The sequence below is a fragment of the Danio rerio genome, chromosome 11 (assembly GCF_049306965.1).
Source record: "Danio rerio strain Tuebingen ecotype United States chromosome 11, GRCz12tu, whole genome shotgun sequence".
Classification (NCBI taxonomy): Eukaryota; Metazoa; Chordata; class Actinopteri; order Cypriniformes; family Danionidae; genus Danio; species Danio rerio.
In genome coordinates this window covers 20352660-20370181 of record NC_133186.1, presented here as the reverse complement: position 1 = coordinate 20370181, position 17522 = coordinate 20352660, and the positions used below count along the sequence as shown (strand labels likewise).

Here is a 17522-nt window from a genome sequence, read left to right as displayed (position 1 = left end):
ATTTATTTGAAGAGTGAATAGTGCAGTTGGCTATAATACCTTATCAAGTTTTTCCCTTTTTTCTGTCACAGTTACATTTCTGCTTGCATTAGTTATATTTAAATGTTTTTATTTTATTAGTATGGTGCACCTTATGGATGTTTAATAGATGTTTTTAAAATAAAACTTTTCTCTGTGTCTTTAGGTGTTTGAAACTGGAAATATCTCATCATACAACATACAGCCAAAAATGTGATGTTTTATTAGATTAAAATGTATTATGTACGTCTATTTTAGTATTTTGGTTATTGTTAATAGTGTACTTATATAAATCATATCAAAACGCACGAAAGGAAGAGGGAACAGTGTACTGAGAGTGCGCAAGAAAATTTGTGCGTGAGCTGTGCTTATTTGAGAGTGAGAAAATTTGCGCATGAGCAGCGTATTATATTTGAGAGCCCGCACAGTTTTGTCCACAAACAGAGGAAATCGGTGCACGAGCAAAGAGATTCGCTCGCTCGGATTACATGAATGCACTCTTGACTTGTAATACTGCGCTCACGACATTTGTCAGTGAACTAACGCTGTAGCAGAGCTAATGAAATTTTTTGAGACTCAGGCGAACAATTTGTGCGGCGCCGCATTTGATTTGAGTTGAATATGAAACACTTTGCAGAGATTTTGTCTGAAACAGGTACATCTGTCTGTACCGACATCTTTATGATCCGTCCATGTGTGATCATAGGGAGAACCAGATGACCAATAATTCTTGGCTAGAAATTGCAACAGCTTTGGGAAAGGAGGAAAGTTTTTGTAAAACTTTGGAAAAACCTGAGGGATAAGTTTGTTAAAACAAAAAAAGAGGCCCCCAAAAACATCTTCAATGATAATGATTATCTTTTTATTCGTCTGATTTTACTTTCTGTTTTTTTGACCGCCCCCTGTCATTTAAAAAAATATCTCAATAGCAAACGTGTCAAGTATAAAAGCCTTGTCCATTTTGTAAGGTGTGCGATGCCGCGCCGGGCGAAAGTATAAATCAGCGTTAAGATGTTTGTTTTTTTTTTCTCTGTTTTTTTTCTGTATAATGGTGCATTTAGCCTGTCTTTAGTACTGTTCAATTTAAATACATTTATTTTACCCCTAATTTTGTGCTTATACATTTTCTTTCACGTTTTTGATATTGCGATATAGGTCTACAATTTAATACTTAATGGTCTTAAAAAGTCTTAAATTTTACATGTTATCTGCTGCAGAGACCCTGTAAAAATATAATAAATTATGTATATTAAATGTACATTGGGCATCACAGTGGTGCAGTGGGTAACACGATCACCTCACAGCAAGAAGGTCGCTGGTTCGAGCTTCGACTGGGTCAGTTAGCTTTTCTGTGTGGAGTTTGCATATTCTCCTTGTGTTTGCGCAAGTTTCTTCTGGGTGCTCTGGTCTCCCCCACTGACTAAAGACATGCGCTATAGGTGAATTGGGTAAGCTAAATTGGCCGTAGTGTACAGTATGTGTCTGAATGTGTGTATGAATATTTTCCATACTGGGTTGCTGGGATAAGTTGACGGTTCATTCCGCTGTGGTGAATTAAGGGACTAAGCGGAAGGAAAATTAATGAAATGGGTCTCTCACCATCATGAATTTTGTGTTATTGATTTATTGTGATACAAATAATTGTGATTAGTAATTTTAGTTTTATTTTGTTAATAAAACTTAGCGAAGTTCATACAATCTATATAATATTTGGATTATAAAAATGTAATTGAGCTCTGTATGGTTTATTTTATTGTTTCAAGAAAACTATTATATATAATTTAATTCCCATAAATATATTGTGAAATGTTTAACTGAAATGAACTGATTTCTTTTTTTAATTTTAATATTTAAAAATATATTTTATTCCTTTAATTTCTCAGCTGCTATCATTTAATTTGTTCATATCTATCTATCTGCAAACATATTATTTAACGCTATAATAATAGCCCCCTATTATTTAACGCTATAATAATAGACCCTTATTATAATTATATTTAAATATAGAGTAAATAATTTATATTAAATGGTAATTTTTGCTGATTTTTTTTGCTTTTATGGCCATCTTGTTCATTTTCACCACGGTTTACAATTACAATAACATTACTTATTACTTTTAACAGAATAAGTAAAAGCATTTTAAATTAACAAATATATTAATTCTATTATTCTTTAAATTTAAGTTAAATCTGAGATCCATTTTATAATTTCACGAGATGCACCTGCGGCTAACTTACAAGAAAATCGTAAAGAACTACATTTCCCATCATGCTTTAGGCAAACGTGTCACCGTGATAATGACGCAGTAGACTGTCGCGTAAAATGAGTTGCACCTGAATACAGTATGGAAAGGAAGTGTTCTGCGTTTAGAGATAAAACATCTCGTCTCTACACGCGTTTGTAACAAGTTTGGACGTAAAACCTCCTGAATGCGAGCAGACTCGCAAACAACTCAAGTCCTGAAAGCAGCGGTGGCGGGATTTACCTCAGCTGGTTGGCTAGCAGGACCGCCTAACTAACCGGACTCTCGGTAATACAACGTTAAATCAACAGAACTACCCTACCGGCAACTTATTATTTGCTTATCTAACCGAGTTGTTACGGGAAGTAAGTTTAACACGCAATGTTCCAAACCGTAGGCTTTTAACCGCTTTTATCAATTGTTTTGCTTCAGCAGCTAATCGCACGCGCTGTATGATAGTCTACGTTAACTGATAACGTTAAATGTCTCCATGACAGCGCGTGTGTTGTAGTATTGCGTTTACCAGCTGTAGCCGTCAACAACCGCAGCACACCTCAGCTTCAAGCATGTTTACTCGATGCTGAAGAGGATGTTTATACAGCACAACCTGCTGACAGACATTAGGTAGCTCACAACTGGACGCTGCATTATGAAACGCGATACATCTTTGCTTGAGTAACCGCGACTGGAGGCTCGTAAAAGCCTTCATTATGTGCGTTCGCTGTGTCATCGTAACTTACCGTTCATCGACTGATATTGTGAGGCTTGCTGAAACGATTTAGTCGGTTTTGCGCAATGGCGGGTGTCGGGGTCAGTATGCTGTCCCGGGGTCAGCTGCCGTCTGCATCCTCTAACTCCTCGCCCACTGAGCTCCAGGCCCAGGGCTGCTCCAACGGGGACTTCATGGGCTCCTTCGGCATCTTCCTGCAGGGCCTGCTGGGAGTGGTGGCCTTCAGCACCCTTATGTGTAAGTATGGGGTATCTGCTTTCTTTTAATTCAGTATGAAATAGAAATGTTCCCTGAATGCATGTGGATTTGTTTATTTTTAGAGTAAGTGTATAATAATTTTCCCAAACCCTCGTCTCCCAAGATGTTCACATTTTTGGTGTACATTTATTTACTGTATGTGATTGTACAGTTTCACAATAATCAGTGTGATGGTTCACACACAAAAAAATTAAAATGAAAAAAATTGTCTTCATTTACTCTTCTTCCTCATTATATAAAACCTCACAAGCGTTTAGCCCCAGAACTTTGATGAATAGATTAAGAACATACAGATTGGGCAGCTTAATCCAAGTCTTCTAAGGAGACATGATCCCTTTATATGGTGAACAACTGATTCATTTTTTAGTTTTTAGTTCTGCCATATGTTAACCCAAAGCTCATCATTAGTTCCTCAAAAGCTCATTGGTTTTTATGGACCTCATTAGCACTTGTGTTATGCAAACATGGTTGAGCTTGAATTATGTTTTTTAAATATTGATGTAGTTTTTACTTTGAACCTCAGCGTATTGTTTTGTGACCTTGTCAAAACAATGGCAATAGTCAATTCTGAAGGCACCTCAAAAAGGTGAGTGGGCTTAAGCCACCTGTACACTGTAAAAAGATGACAATTTTAAGGCAAGCAGCTTCAGAATTATTATTTTTTGTTTACTCAGCTTAATTCGAGTCAATAGCAGTACTTGGGTTAAAAGTTAAGTCAACTCAAAGAAGCTCTGCAGCAAGTTGCCTTACAATTGAGTAAATGTTTTTACAGTGTAGAACACACTTTCATCTCTGAAACTACTCTCATCTATTCAACTCTTTCACCAGTTTTGCACATTTGCACTTTCTAATCACTCCATATCTTTAAAAAAATCAAAAACTGCATTGCCTAAGTGTGCTTCACACAGGTGATTGGGCTTGACAAACAACTTGTAGAAACACTGATCAGTCTTAAAAAACACTCCCCCTCTTTACTCTAGCATGTAATTTTCTGCATTTGTATAATTAGCACTTGTGTGTATTGCCTCTGCTTGTTAAATTGCTGCATGCCCCCTCCCTTAAGTCACTTGGGACAAAAGTATCTGCTAAATGACAAAATCAGGAGTTCTGCGGGGTCTTAAAGTCTAAAATTTAAAGAACAAAATTTTAGGTCTTTAAAAATAAATTCACTGAAATATTGTGTTGTAGGTTTTAAATAATTTTAAACGGGTCATAATTTTGCTCTATCCAAATACAGCTACCCAATCACCAACAATCCATATAAATAAAACTGGTTTGCAAAGCGATACAATCACAACAACTATTAGATGTTTTTAAATTAATTTAAATTAAATACCCTAATCAGGAAAAGAAAACCATAAAACAATTAAACAATTCCTCATGATAATAACAAGCCAATATATCCCTTTACATGATCGTCCATTTATACTAAAAACTATCTACAGAAGTTAGGGGGAGTGGACATAATATTTATAAATAAGCATAAAAATTAAGGTTTTATAACAGACATGCATTTGGTTAAAATATACATGTATATACAATATGTTGAAAAATTGACAATATGTGACTGAGAAATAGGTACTTTTTGTTGCAAGCAAAAATTCCATTGATCTAACTGGGCCATTACAAAAAACATCCTTAGCGTTTGGCTCTGTATATGTCTAAAATGTTTCATTTCTGTATAATCTTAAATGTGACTTGATAAAACTTTGGAGAACGTAAATATACGCAGAAGCCTTGTAAATAGTATCTGTACTTTAGTACTTTCCATTTACCAGCTATGGCCTCTTTCCATGGGTTACATCTTTGTTCTTTAGTCACCCAATAATGTTACATATTAATACCTACAATCTTCATATTGTTAAGAACTTTTTAGTGTTTTGTATACGTGAGAACAGCCTTGTGCCTTTTCTATATAGAACCTGTGTAGAAATTTGAAAATGTTAACAGCCAAAGCACATGCCTGCATACAAAAAATAATCTGTCATAATTTCTTTTTCATTGAGACCTTAAAAATGAGCTCAGTTTGAGTCATTGAAGGTTTTGTTCTTGAGGCAGACAGGTCAATGCATGTCCGTGAGTCATTCAGTGCAGTGCTGACAATTAAAGACTGTGTGTGAGTGCATTTCATGACAACCCCATATTGGGCAGTCTGTGGCTTTTGCCATGGGTTCGTAAGTTGTGCAGTTCATTGACTCACACGTTTCTATTTGTATGTGCTTGCAGCATGTCTTACTTATGTGCAAAGATCTATAGATACCTGTAACTAGGACTGAGGGATATGGCAAAATATTTAAAAAAGTAAATATTTTTGAAATAATTATTTTATATTTAACAAGTGAACTTGAAAATAGAACTGCAACAAAATTAAACTAGGATTCTTTTAATTTAAAAACAAACAAATAAATAAATGTCACACATTAAGTGGTCAAAAGACTAATTTGTCTTGCACACTCTCTTCAAATGTACTCAGTTTAATAAAAGCATTAAGAGTCCAAGCCACCACTACAACAATTACACTTTTAGATTAAAGGTATTGGTAAAATGTCGAAATATTATTTGTCTAGCTGTTTCAGACCACGTTCAAGGTTAATAATTACCATGTAATACTATAATGAGGGCTTTTCTAAACTAACTTTATTCCAGCAACTAAATAACTTATTTTTTGACAGGACATTCTGAGCTATTTTTTTATCATTTTTGAGGTGTAAAAAGACTTGATAAAAATGTGTAAAAAACTGCATGATAAGCTAGAGGAATTAATGAGATGTGTAAAATTGTCAGCATCATCTGCTCTCAGTGGTTATGCCAGGAGTAATTGTAAAGAGTGTTCAGGGGACACGTAGTTAATAGCTGTACACAAACAAACAGCCATTGTGTGAAACAGGCTGTCCTTTATTTTTGTTAACCATTGGGTCACGTTTGGCAACTACAGTGGCTGCACTAGTGCTTTCCACAGCTCAAACTGCAGCAGTTCTCACCTCGTCTTCAAAAGCAAACTAATGCATTTATTTATATCTGCATTATAGTTTTTATTAGTAAAAGGTAAATGTATTTTTAATGGAGTTCATAAATTCAGTACATCTATTTTCATGATGAGCATGGGTTCCTAAAATGTATATAAAGATCTTATACTGCCAGTCAAAAAATCGTAAGGATTGCTTTCAGCCGTAAGCATAGTATGTGCACCTTTGCTGCACTTTTTATTAGACATGTAATACTTTTACAAAGTATTTTTTGTATATATTCTATTTAGCGTTGGGCGATTAATCGCAAAGTAATGAAAACTGACATTCAGAACTTATCGTTAACTTAACGATCTAATTTTTCCAGCTCAATTTTTTAAATTACTTTCTTTACCACATGTGGAGTCACGTGACTATGCTCCATTAAGGCTAATTTATACTTCTGCAACGAATGCATGGGTATAGACTGGCACAGGCTTTGTGTGGTTGCATACCTGCGCACCTCTCAAAATGTAACTACATGTCACATGTTTGCATTACATTAACGATAATCAGAAGCTGCGGCAGAGATGCCTTGAGGCGGCATATTTTCTTTTACAATAAAATTTTATTTTTACATGAAAATATTTGTTTACAGAAGTGTCAGGAAATTCTCAGTTAAAATATTTACAGGATATATAATAGTCATTTTATTTAGAAAAGATGCTGCTTATTGTCTAGTTTTGAAAACATTAAAAATTATAATTGATTTTGTTTCCAAAAGTGCAAGTTATTTGTTTTTACTTTTTTTTATAAGAAAAAAGTGACTGTTGGTTTTAGGCAATGAGTGTTTTAATTTCAGTTGTTCATCATTGACGTTCAGTAAATAATCATAAAAAGTAGATAGTGTGTGTTTCCTTTAATATATATATATATATATATATATATATATATATATATATATATATATATATATATATATATATATATATATATATATATTAAGATCAAGTAATCCACCCTTCATTCAGAAATCTCTAACTTGTAACACACAAGCCTATTTACTGTACAAAACCTGTCAGTGAATTATGAGGGCAAAAAAGTAAAGTAAACAAATAAAATAATCGTTCATTAATCTTAGTTGAGTTGAAATGTTTAACTGATCAAGCAGAATGTTCAGTATCATTTTTTTAAGTATGCTAATTTAGTGCTTAACCCTTTAACTGGCCAACCAAAAAAAAAGTGTTTTAGATTGCATTTCTTAACTCCTTATATCCTTAGTAAGCACACTCAATGCATTAACACATCCCAAAATTTCTAAAATATCAACCTCTACCAAATGGTTGATTTGTCAGTTTACAGTGAAAGTCCTGGAATTAATACATATACTTTGAAAAATCCGAAAATATGAAGTGTAAAACCAATTTATTTAAAAACATAACCAAAATAAAAAAAAATTGAATAGTAAATCATCTTTAGTTTTTTAAGTTTGCCATAAAATATTTCAGATTCTCATTTAACATGTTTTCTTTTTTTTTCTTTTTTTTTTTAGTTGTTGTCAGTAAAACCAAAATGAAGTGGGGCAGTGCAACTGGATTTTGTTTGTTTGATTATTTTGTAAACCAACAATGCTGTGTGTAAACTATTATTTAAAACAGTCTTTCTTTTAAACAGTCAATGTATGGTCAACTATTTGGTAGAGCAGGTAGTTATTGGTTAAAATAAATAAAAGTTCTAATTCATTTAAACATTTTATGAACGCAAAAGCTTTAGCAGTTCCTCATTTGTTTCTTCCCGTTTCGCAATGTTACCATTATATAGAACTCATTGACCTCTGTGTTTTTCCAAGCTCTGCATCAGACAGATCCAGGAAAGAGATTTTAGCATCAGCACTGCTCCCATGTGGCAAACATTATTGATCACTTTCTTTCTTCTGCTTCTCTTTCCTCTCCACAGTGAAACGCTTTAGGGAGCCCAAGCATGAACGGAGACCCTGGAAAATCTGGTAAATCGCCATTTTGTCATTAGCAAGCACTAGATAATTAAATAAAAAAACAACAACACATGCACGGTCAATGCTGCACTCCACTGACCTGAGATCAGTCTAGCGGCCCTCTGTCGCCCCGTTCCCCTCGGTGAGCTCTAACCAGGTCTCCTCCCTCTCACCGTTCCCCTTCACCTCTCTCAGGTTTCTGGACACCTCCAAACAGGCCATAGGGATGCTGTTCATTCACTTTGCCAATGTCTACCTGTCTGACCTCACAAAGGAGGACCCATGTTCACTGTGAGTCTGTATGCGCGTCCTCCTTTCTGTGTTTCCCCCCCACACACATCGCTGTACTTCCCTGTCTTTTGTCTTTGTGTTTTTTTTTGCATATTTGTGTTGGGCTGTGCTCGGGTACCAACTACCACTGTGGTTTTTCATAGATACCTGATTAACTTCCTGTTGGATGCAACGCTGGGCATGCTGGTGATCTATGGCGGTGTGAAGGCTATTAGCGTTGTGGTGGAATGGAGACAGTGGGATTCATTGCGTTTTGGAGAGTATGGTATGAGCCTTACACCCCTTGTGTAAACAACACAAAAAAAGGGTGTTCAAACTAAAACAGCCTTTTACTTGCTAATCATTGTTTGGTTTTTGTTCACTGAATGAAATTAGCTTAAACTGTGATGGAAATCTTGTTCTTTATAGATTAAAATGGCTGTATTAAACCAAACAATCAGTCTTGCAAGGCACTTTTCTATCATATAAAGGAATTTGCTTTCCTTTCGGGCAGACCTGGGCATTTTACCAGTGTTTGCTATTTACTAAAAAATAGCAACTAGTTATAGACATTACATTCAAAAAGTAACTCAATCACTTTATCAATTACTTACACCAAAAAAGAATGCATTGCTGTTAAAAGTCATTTGAGTTACTTTTCCAAAGAACCGTTTTAATGCTGCCATTAGTAATGTCACTTAAGTGCTGCATGGAGAATATACTGTTGATCAGCTTCACAGTTTTAAATAATTTACATTCTCACAACTAAAACACAAGACAGACTTCAAGTCCACAAGTCATTTTTAAACACAAATTAATTGAAGTCACTTAGCAAATTATAATTTTGAGACCAGGCATGATCAAACTGTCTATACTAGATGTCGAATTGGAAATTCTAAGGAGAGTACTTTGATGGACATTTTTAAAAAGGTACCACCATGAAGAATCTTAAATTATTGATCAAAAATGTATCTGAAAATCTTATTTAACTTTGAATATATTTTCGTGTGAATTTTATTTATTTATGTCCTATATATTTGTTTAGGTAACTTGTTATTGTAATACAAATTAGTTTTTATCATGTAATATTTTATGTATATCCATTTTGCCATGAAATAGCCATAAGTTGCTGATGTAACGGAGGCCAGCTAGTGAAGCTAGTAAACCTCACTCCTCTGACATCTAAAGGTGCTCTAGCGACAGCCGGTAGAGGCCATGGTCTTTAGCCTCCTTGTTAGAGCAACCGACTCTAACACGGTCGCCGGTTTGATACCAGCTCGGAGCTGGTTGGATAGTGCAGGACCAGCGGGGTTACACTGACAGGGCAAAAAATAAATACATTTTGTCACCTTAGAGTTATAAGGTTCTATCTCACATTTTTGTCAAAATTGAGTTATTGACATTCTTATTAAATTATAACTTATTTACATTGTTTTTTTGTTTTTTTAATAAGTTGTTTATATTTTAAGCTTTATTATTTAAAAAACAAAAACAATTTATCTAGAAAGTTGAACTCTAGCTTAGCTATATAAGGTTCTTTCTGTGAGCCAATCAGCATTTTTAATGCACGCACGAGGACCAATCAGGACCAGCTTTCTTTGTCATTTGCCGGACTGCTCCATTGACAGCGGGGAAACACCAGAAAGACAAAATCACACAAAATCAGTCGGCTTAATAATGCCACACCACACAAAATTGAGATGTGTGTAAATTTAGAAGCATTTTTTGACATTAAATTTGACATTTAAAAAAAAAAAAAAAAAAATATATATATATATATATATATATATATATATATATATATATATATATATATATATATATATATATATATATATATATATATATTTTTTTTTTTTTTTTTTAATATATTAAATGTGAAATATTTTTTGTTTGTGTGTGTGTATATATAGTCAGTGAAACACTTTTCAGTGTTTATTAAACTCATTTGCTCACAGTCTGTTTTCTTTTAAAGTCTTAATTTAATATATAACCTTAAAGGGCAAATACTTGAGTTAATTCATGGGGCATATAATTCAATAAATATAATTCAATAATTCATATAAAGCATAAAGTTGAATAATTATGACCATATTAATTACATAAAATTTACATCTGCACTGGATAAAATTTTAAGCACAGCTTGTATGTTAAACTTGAACATGTAAAAATATTCATCCTACAACATAAAATAAATGTTATAGAAAGCACAAATGTTACTTCTTCAAGCCTCAACATATTGTTACAACACCAAACTATATATATTTTTTATTGTATTTCTTGAAAAGTAATGCTTCAATTAATGATCTGCCAGATAGAACCTTATAATTCCAAGTGAAAAATGACTTTTCAGAATGAGAAGGTAAATGCAGACAGAACCGTGGTTTATTTGCTCCAATTGGCAAATGTAAGAGAACTTTGATAATTTACATTTAGAGTACCTGTCATGTTAATATATGAAAGAGAACTGTTACACACATATTGTTTGTTATATGGAATGCAAAAACTTTGAAGCTCAATATCTCAAAATCATTCAGAATGCAGATAGAACCTTATAATTCTAAGGTGACGATTTATTGGTCAGACCAGCAGCACAAAAATGAAAAATATCACAAGGGGATAAACCAGCTGAATATACTTTAAGATATATTCAAAAACTAAAGTTGCTAAAGGTTTATAAGGTTGTATTTAACCATTAAACCTGTACCTTCACAGCTTGAGTATGAAATTAGTGACGATATACAACAAACATAAAAACCTTTATGAAATAAATAAGAGTAATCTGAATGATCATTCAGAATCAATTTGGTGAAACTCGGCACCAAGAAACTGCTATTAGAGACAACCATACATTTGATGCATTCTAAACAAAACAAACATAAAGCAGCTGCTCAAAAATGACATTTATGAGCCTTATTTCAAACTAACAACAAATTAAACAAGGATTGTCAGCAAGGTATGGAAAGTAAGCTGTGTATACTCCAAGTGCAAAATCTGCTGTTGTGTGCAAATATGTGCTTATTTATTTGAAACAACTAACATAGTTGTACTGGTAATTAATAATAGTAACGTTAATAGTCAATTGCACACACACACACACACACACACACACACACACACACACACACTCTCACACACACTGAGTTTACCTAGTGTGCATTCGTTCTCCTTTGCGCGCACACTTGGTGCACCAGGTCTCTCTTGCACGCACACTTGGTGTACCTCGCGATCATTTGGTCTCTCTACTTTTGCTTCACTTTTGTCCAGTCTGGCACCTCATACACGACACGTCTTCTTTACAGTGGTTGGTTGGCATTCATCAATCGTACAACGCATTGCTGCTGTAAACCGGAAGATGTAGGCTAGAGTGCAGCCAAAAATAATTAACTTTTTAAGTAACAGACAAACACATCATGCTGCAATGATAATGGAGTTAATGTATTTAAAAAGTAATGCTTTACAGTATTAGTCACAGTCAAAAGTTATTCTGTTACAGTAACGCATTACTAGTATTATGGTTTTGACCAACACTGCATTTTGTGACCCTTTGGGACTTCTTTGATTGGCCTGCGGGAAGTATTTATTTAATTTAAATTCAACCGCAAATAGGGCCTTGCAATGCACAGGTCAGATATTGCGAATTAACATAAGTGGACTTGCACATAGCGTCTTTTGCACGCTTTGTTTCGTTATTTCAAATGGAGACGCGAAAAAATGAAAAGGGATGCACATGCAATATGACATGCTCATGTTTTTCAGGCGCCACGAGTTGAAAAAATCAAAACATTAAGAATGCCACAAGTGAACCACGAGTCATGTGATAGAAACCATCCAAGTAGCTTCGTATGGAATGGAATGGAACGCTTTGTATGGAATAACACAGTAATAAAGGTTGTCTAATTACCTTTACTTATTATTATTTAACAAATGCAGAAACAGATCCTCTCTCAGTGATGACCATAGGCTGCGTCTGAAATCGCATACTTCCATACTATATAGTACGCTAAAAACAGTATGCGATCTGAATAGTGTCCGAATTCATAGAATTCGAAAAACCGTATGCGAGTAAAAACCCGGGTGACCTACTACTTCTGGTGAGATTCTGAAGTGTGCATCCAAGGCATGCTATACTATCCCGTGATGCACCGTGAGAGAATTCATGAATGGGAGTGAAGTGACGCAACTGAACGAGTTACATTTATACTGTATAGAACGTACTTTTCTAACTGCCGTGTAGTACATTTAAATTCATATGCAGTACGTACTGAGTAGTAGGCAATTTCGGACGCAGCCAACCACACCTCATGTTCAACCTGACTTCAGTGCACTTATTCAGCTCAATACAGGCTAGGATTCTCACTGAATGTAAAAAGTAATAAATGAATAATTGATTAATAAATAAAAATTATCTAATGTGAAGCAAACAAACAACCTTGTGGCATTGATATAAAGTTAATATTGTGATGCCGGTCTTAAAATATTTTTGTTTGTTAAAATTGGTTCTTTTTTTAAACTTTAGAGTTTTATGAATGTTTATTGAATAGTTTTACAGAATGTTCATTTCTTTTGAAAATAAATTAACTGTAATGTTCTGGCCCTCTAAAACTACCCAAGAGTCAGCTGTGGTCCCTTGGAAAATTCAGTTTCCCACCCCTGCTTTAGATTGACTTCTAGCACTGCAATGATTTTGAGCTTAAGTAATGGCTGAAAGACTACAATGCTTATTTATTGGTAGATATCAAATTTAACCAACCAGTTTGGACGTTGTTTTATTGTTTCAACTAACCACTAAACCACACATGCAGAAATGCAGTCACAAAGCTGTTGTTTTCAGTTTTTTTGTCAATATCAGGGTCTGAAATTGAGGTATTTTAATAAGTGAATAATTCAGCTGCAAAAATGTAACTTATTGCTTCACATTTTCAAAATGAGGAGACAAGAAATCTCCATAACAATTATTAAAGTGAAAATGAATAGTATCAATTTTCTCACTATACATTTAGAAATTTTGCATAAATTGTGCGAACTGTAATGAACAGACCTGTTTATGGGGTGTCATTTCTCCAAACACAGAAACATTTGTGCATGTAGTATATTAATTTATCATTTCCATTTCAATATTAAGAAGAATTATCAACCTTTTTGTCATAATATTGCAGCCTGAGTTTGTTTTTGAATAAAACAAATTTCAAATGATTAAAACAATAATTTGTGGTAATTTATCATTTTCTCACTGAGCTAAACAATTTGTTGTAATTTTGTATTAAATGTAAAACACAACTCTGATACAATTTAATAAAGTCGTTTTAAAAACAGCTCAACAGCAAAGAACATGTCTTTACATTAAAGCAAACTCTGCTTGTGTTTAAAATGTTCTGTGTTTTTTGTGCAGGTGAGCCTGTTCAGTGCACTGCCTGGGCGGGTCAGTGTGCCCTGTATATCCTCATCATGATCTTTGAGAAGGTCATGATCATATTGGTTCTCCTCATCCCACAGTGGAAGAAGGTCAGTAGTGTGTTTAATGGTCGACAGACTGTAGCTTGTGGTTCGTGGTCTGATTTTTTTACTGATGCATTTTGGGAATATAAAATGACCACTGGCTTTAATAACTTGTAGTTAATATAAAAAACACCCACCAAAAAGAAAAAAGTTAAAATGATGGTCATTTAATTTCTATGTAATGTGTATTTGTTTTGGACAGCTGGCTACACTCAACCCCCTGAAGAACCCTAAGCTAGAGCTAGCTATCGTCATGCTAATCGTCCCGTTTTTCGTGAACGTAAGTGACAGTCCCCCTTCATGCTTCATGTACTGTTCAAAAGTTTAGATTGAGCTAGATCAATATTTTACACTGCATTTATTTGATTAGAACAGTAAAATGCAATACTGTGAAATATTTGTACAATAGATTTGATCATTTAAAATTCTTTCTATTGTAAATACATTTTAAACTGTAAATTATTCCTGCGATGGAAAAGCTGAGCTTTGTAAGCGGTCTTTAGTGTCATATGATCATTCTGAAAACATTCTAACATGCTGATTTTCTGTTTAAGAAACAACTTTAAAGTCCCAATATACAGCATTTATTAGAAATGGACAGCACCTCTTTATATTACTATAAAGTTATATTTGCTTGCTGTTTGTTTCTTGCGTCGAGCATGCTTCAGAGATCTGACCGATGCTTCAGTCAACATTTGGACTCATTTGTTCATTTTTGTGTGCCCAGGCTCTTATGTTCTGGGTGGTAGATAACTTCCTAATGAAGAAGGGGAGAACAAAAGCCAAACTGGAGGAGAGAGTAGCAGAAGACGATCCTCGCGGAAACAGCAAAGTGCGCTACAGACGGGCACTGTCACATGATGATTCGGAATCAGAAGTAAGTCACTCTTCCTCAATCAATGTAAGAGATGGGGGTTAACAACACTGTTAATAGAGTTATTCAGTTTGTAACATCCACACGGTCTGTCTGAAGGATTCAATCAATTTGTCTGACCAAAATATTAAGATTCAAACGTCTCTTCTGACCACTCCTTTAAATTATGAGACTGCTCTCTTTAGTCACAACGACCACCTTACATTAACGTTTTTATTATAATTATATTATTTGTAGGTTTAAACAGCCAGTAAATGATAACTAATTATAAATGGTAATCTTTAATAATTCATGGAATGTACATAACAATGAAACCAACAATCAGCACAAAGTCTGAACATGGAAAATCTGGATTTATATACACTGATTTGCTTTGGCAAAGACACTTTTACTGCCCGTCAAACATCTTAACGACAGCATTCATATTTTAGGTTTTCCCTTGACTTTGAGCCAAAATCCTCCCTCAACCCATGACCTATAATGTACATCCCTTCCTCCCTTTTACTTTACATTCATTCTGGAATGTTGGTAAAGTTTGGAAGCCTGAACGTTTTCAAACTGATGTGTCTTTAAGACACTGCCAAGCCTCCAGTTATAGATTCTGGGTACATTTGATTCTATTTGAAACAGTAAATATAGTGTTTACCTTGCAGGATGAACAGTTCACAGTCTTTCCTAACAATTGTTTTTTGCTACTAATATTTCAACAACTACAGTCGCTCAGTCATTGTACCCCATTTAGGTTTGTAAGGAGTAGAGTATTCCATTCTATTGGACAATCTATCATCAGAGTCAGCTGCTTGTTTATTAGTTTTTTTTCTCTCTTTGCCCATTTCCTCTTGTGCCGGTCAGATCCTGTTCTCTGCAGATGATGAAATGGAGGATTCAGAGGGTGACGACGATGTACGAAGAATCACAGGGCTCAAGCCTGTTAAGAAAAAGAAACACCGTCTTGGTATTCCAGTATGAATGCATTTGCCTCTCTCATTCCCACAAGCACAGAAAGTGAGGCGCTTGCTGACTGACTATATTATGAGCTGTGACTTGTGTAAAAGACTCCTGCAAGCATTTGAGCGTTTTGACCAGCTTACTGGAGATGATTGGACAAGTTTTGTGTTTTTTTTGCACATTCATAATTGTGTATCACGCTGCTTTCTGCATAAAAATCACATGGTTCTGCAGTGGATATACAACTACATGGTCTCTTCATCTGTTCAGCCTTCATGAATAACACACTGTGGTTCTAGCAAGAGAAATACCTTTAAACATGCATGCGAATGATCATGGACTCTTCAAGGTCACGCGCGGTCACTGTCTGTGAGCTGAGCTGCAGCAGAGTTTTGTGCATATCAGCTGTGAGGAAATTGTGCTGATAAATGTTAAGGAATAACATTTGTCAGCAGTGTTTTGAGCTGGTGTATTAATACAGTTGCTACAGTCTAGCTTGCAGTGTCTGTTTTTAACCGTTGAGTTGCAGACAAGGTACATAAATACAGCGATGGCTGCTTCAGCTCCCTCAATATGTGATTTATTTTGTTGTTTTCCTCAGTTCAGTGTGTTGCTGATTCTTGCCACAGATATCTTTCTCTCTTGTATTTATTTAGGGCTTTTTTAATTGTATGTGTGGTCTCCAAAAGGAAACATTCACCCAAAATTAAAACATCAATAACTTGTTTCCATTACCAATAAATGAACTTTTTTATTTTGGGGTGAACTGCCCTTTTAAGTAGTTATTTCTACTCAATGTGGTGCAGGAAGCTGGTATCTCTTGTAGTTTTGTTTTGCATTGTGGTGTCTTTGTACACGGTACTTGTGTTTTGTATGTTTTTAACCATTCCCCTTTGCCTCTTCTTACCTGTCAAACACTAAACCAGCAGGCCATTCTTTGTCCTCCACCCTCACATATTCCCCTGTGGAACATTTGATTTTTATTGCAACACTAAAGCACAGTTGCTTGTAGAATGTTGCATTTGTGATGTGCATTCTCTGCAGAAATCAATTCATTTTTATTCTGAAGAGGGAGGTCATGTGAAGGGGAAGATGCCTGTAGGTTTAGAGTTGGGAATGAATGAAATTAGGAACAATTGTTTTGTTGCTCATTCAGTTTGTCTGACATTTAATGGACCAAGTTTGCACAGTGTGTGTTTGTGTTTTACAGAGGTGAACTGAAACTGAGCATTCTGGTCAGGCCTTCTGGATGAATGTTTACTGATAAGGTGTTTTCTTAAGGTGCAACTGTAACTGCCTTTCTCCCTCTCCTAGTTTGAATCAGACTATTATTACAGTCGGCAAAGAACGAAACCATGTGGAGGTGGAGAGGGATTTTATGTTAACCATATTAGAGTATTACTGACTAATTATAAGCTTCTGTATGTTTTTTTTTATTCAATAAACCATGTAAAAACAGCAGCTTTTGTTTTAACTTACCACAGTTAGTTGTCACAAAAGGCTGAATTTATTTATTTTTTTTAGAAAACTATTCTTCCTGTCTACACATGCATCATAGTTAAGAGAACTTTTTATCCCCCAATTTTACCTTTACTATTATTACAAAATTTAGGGTTTTTTTTTTTTTTTTTTACCATTATTTAAGCAGGAACTCTCACTGAGATTCAAAACCTCTTTTCCAAGAGAGAGCTGGCCAGGGTAACAGCCAGAGTCTTTTTTTTATTGTGAAAATGTAAGATCTAAGA

At 34.7% G+C, this 17522-nt stretch overlaps 2 protein-coding genes across 6 annotated transcripts in view; one reads left to right on the top strand and one right to left on the bottom strand.

Moving 5' to 3' along the window:
- Positions 1-2826: 2826 nt before the first annotated feature.
- On the top strand, positions 2827-16519 carry stimate (STIM activating enhance). Its single transcript, NM_200467.1, is given in 8 exon segments — positions 2827-3227; positions 8150-8198; positions 8382-8477; positions 8621-8742; positions 13849-13961; positions 14158-14235; positions 14683-14832; positions 15682-16519. Coding segments are annotated over 8 exon segments (897 nt in total). The 5' UTR covers positions 2827-3055; the 3' UTR covers positions 15799-16519.
- Positions 15094-17522, bottom strand: part of LOC563780 (uncharacterized) — a 30268-nt gene continuing 27839 nt past the window's right edge. For all 5 annotated transcript variants that reach the window (XR_012387126.1, XM_073916624.1, XM_021479786.3 and 2 more), the window contains one exon: positions 15094-15757. Coding sequence is in view for 4 of the 5 variants with exons in the window: in XM_073916624.1 (XP_073772725.1) it covers positions 15715-15757 (43 nt within the window). In the remaining variant the exon portion in view is untranslated. The remainder of the gene's footprint in view (positions 15758-17522) is intronic.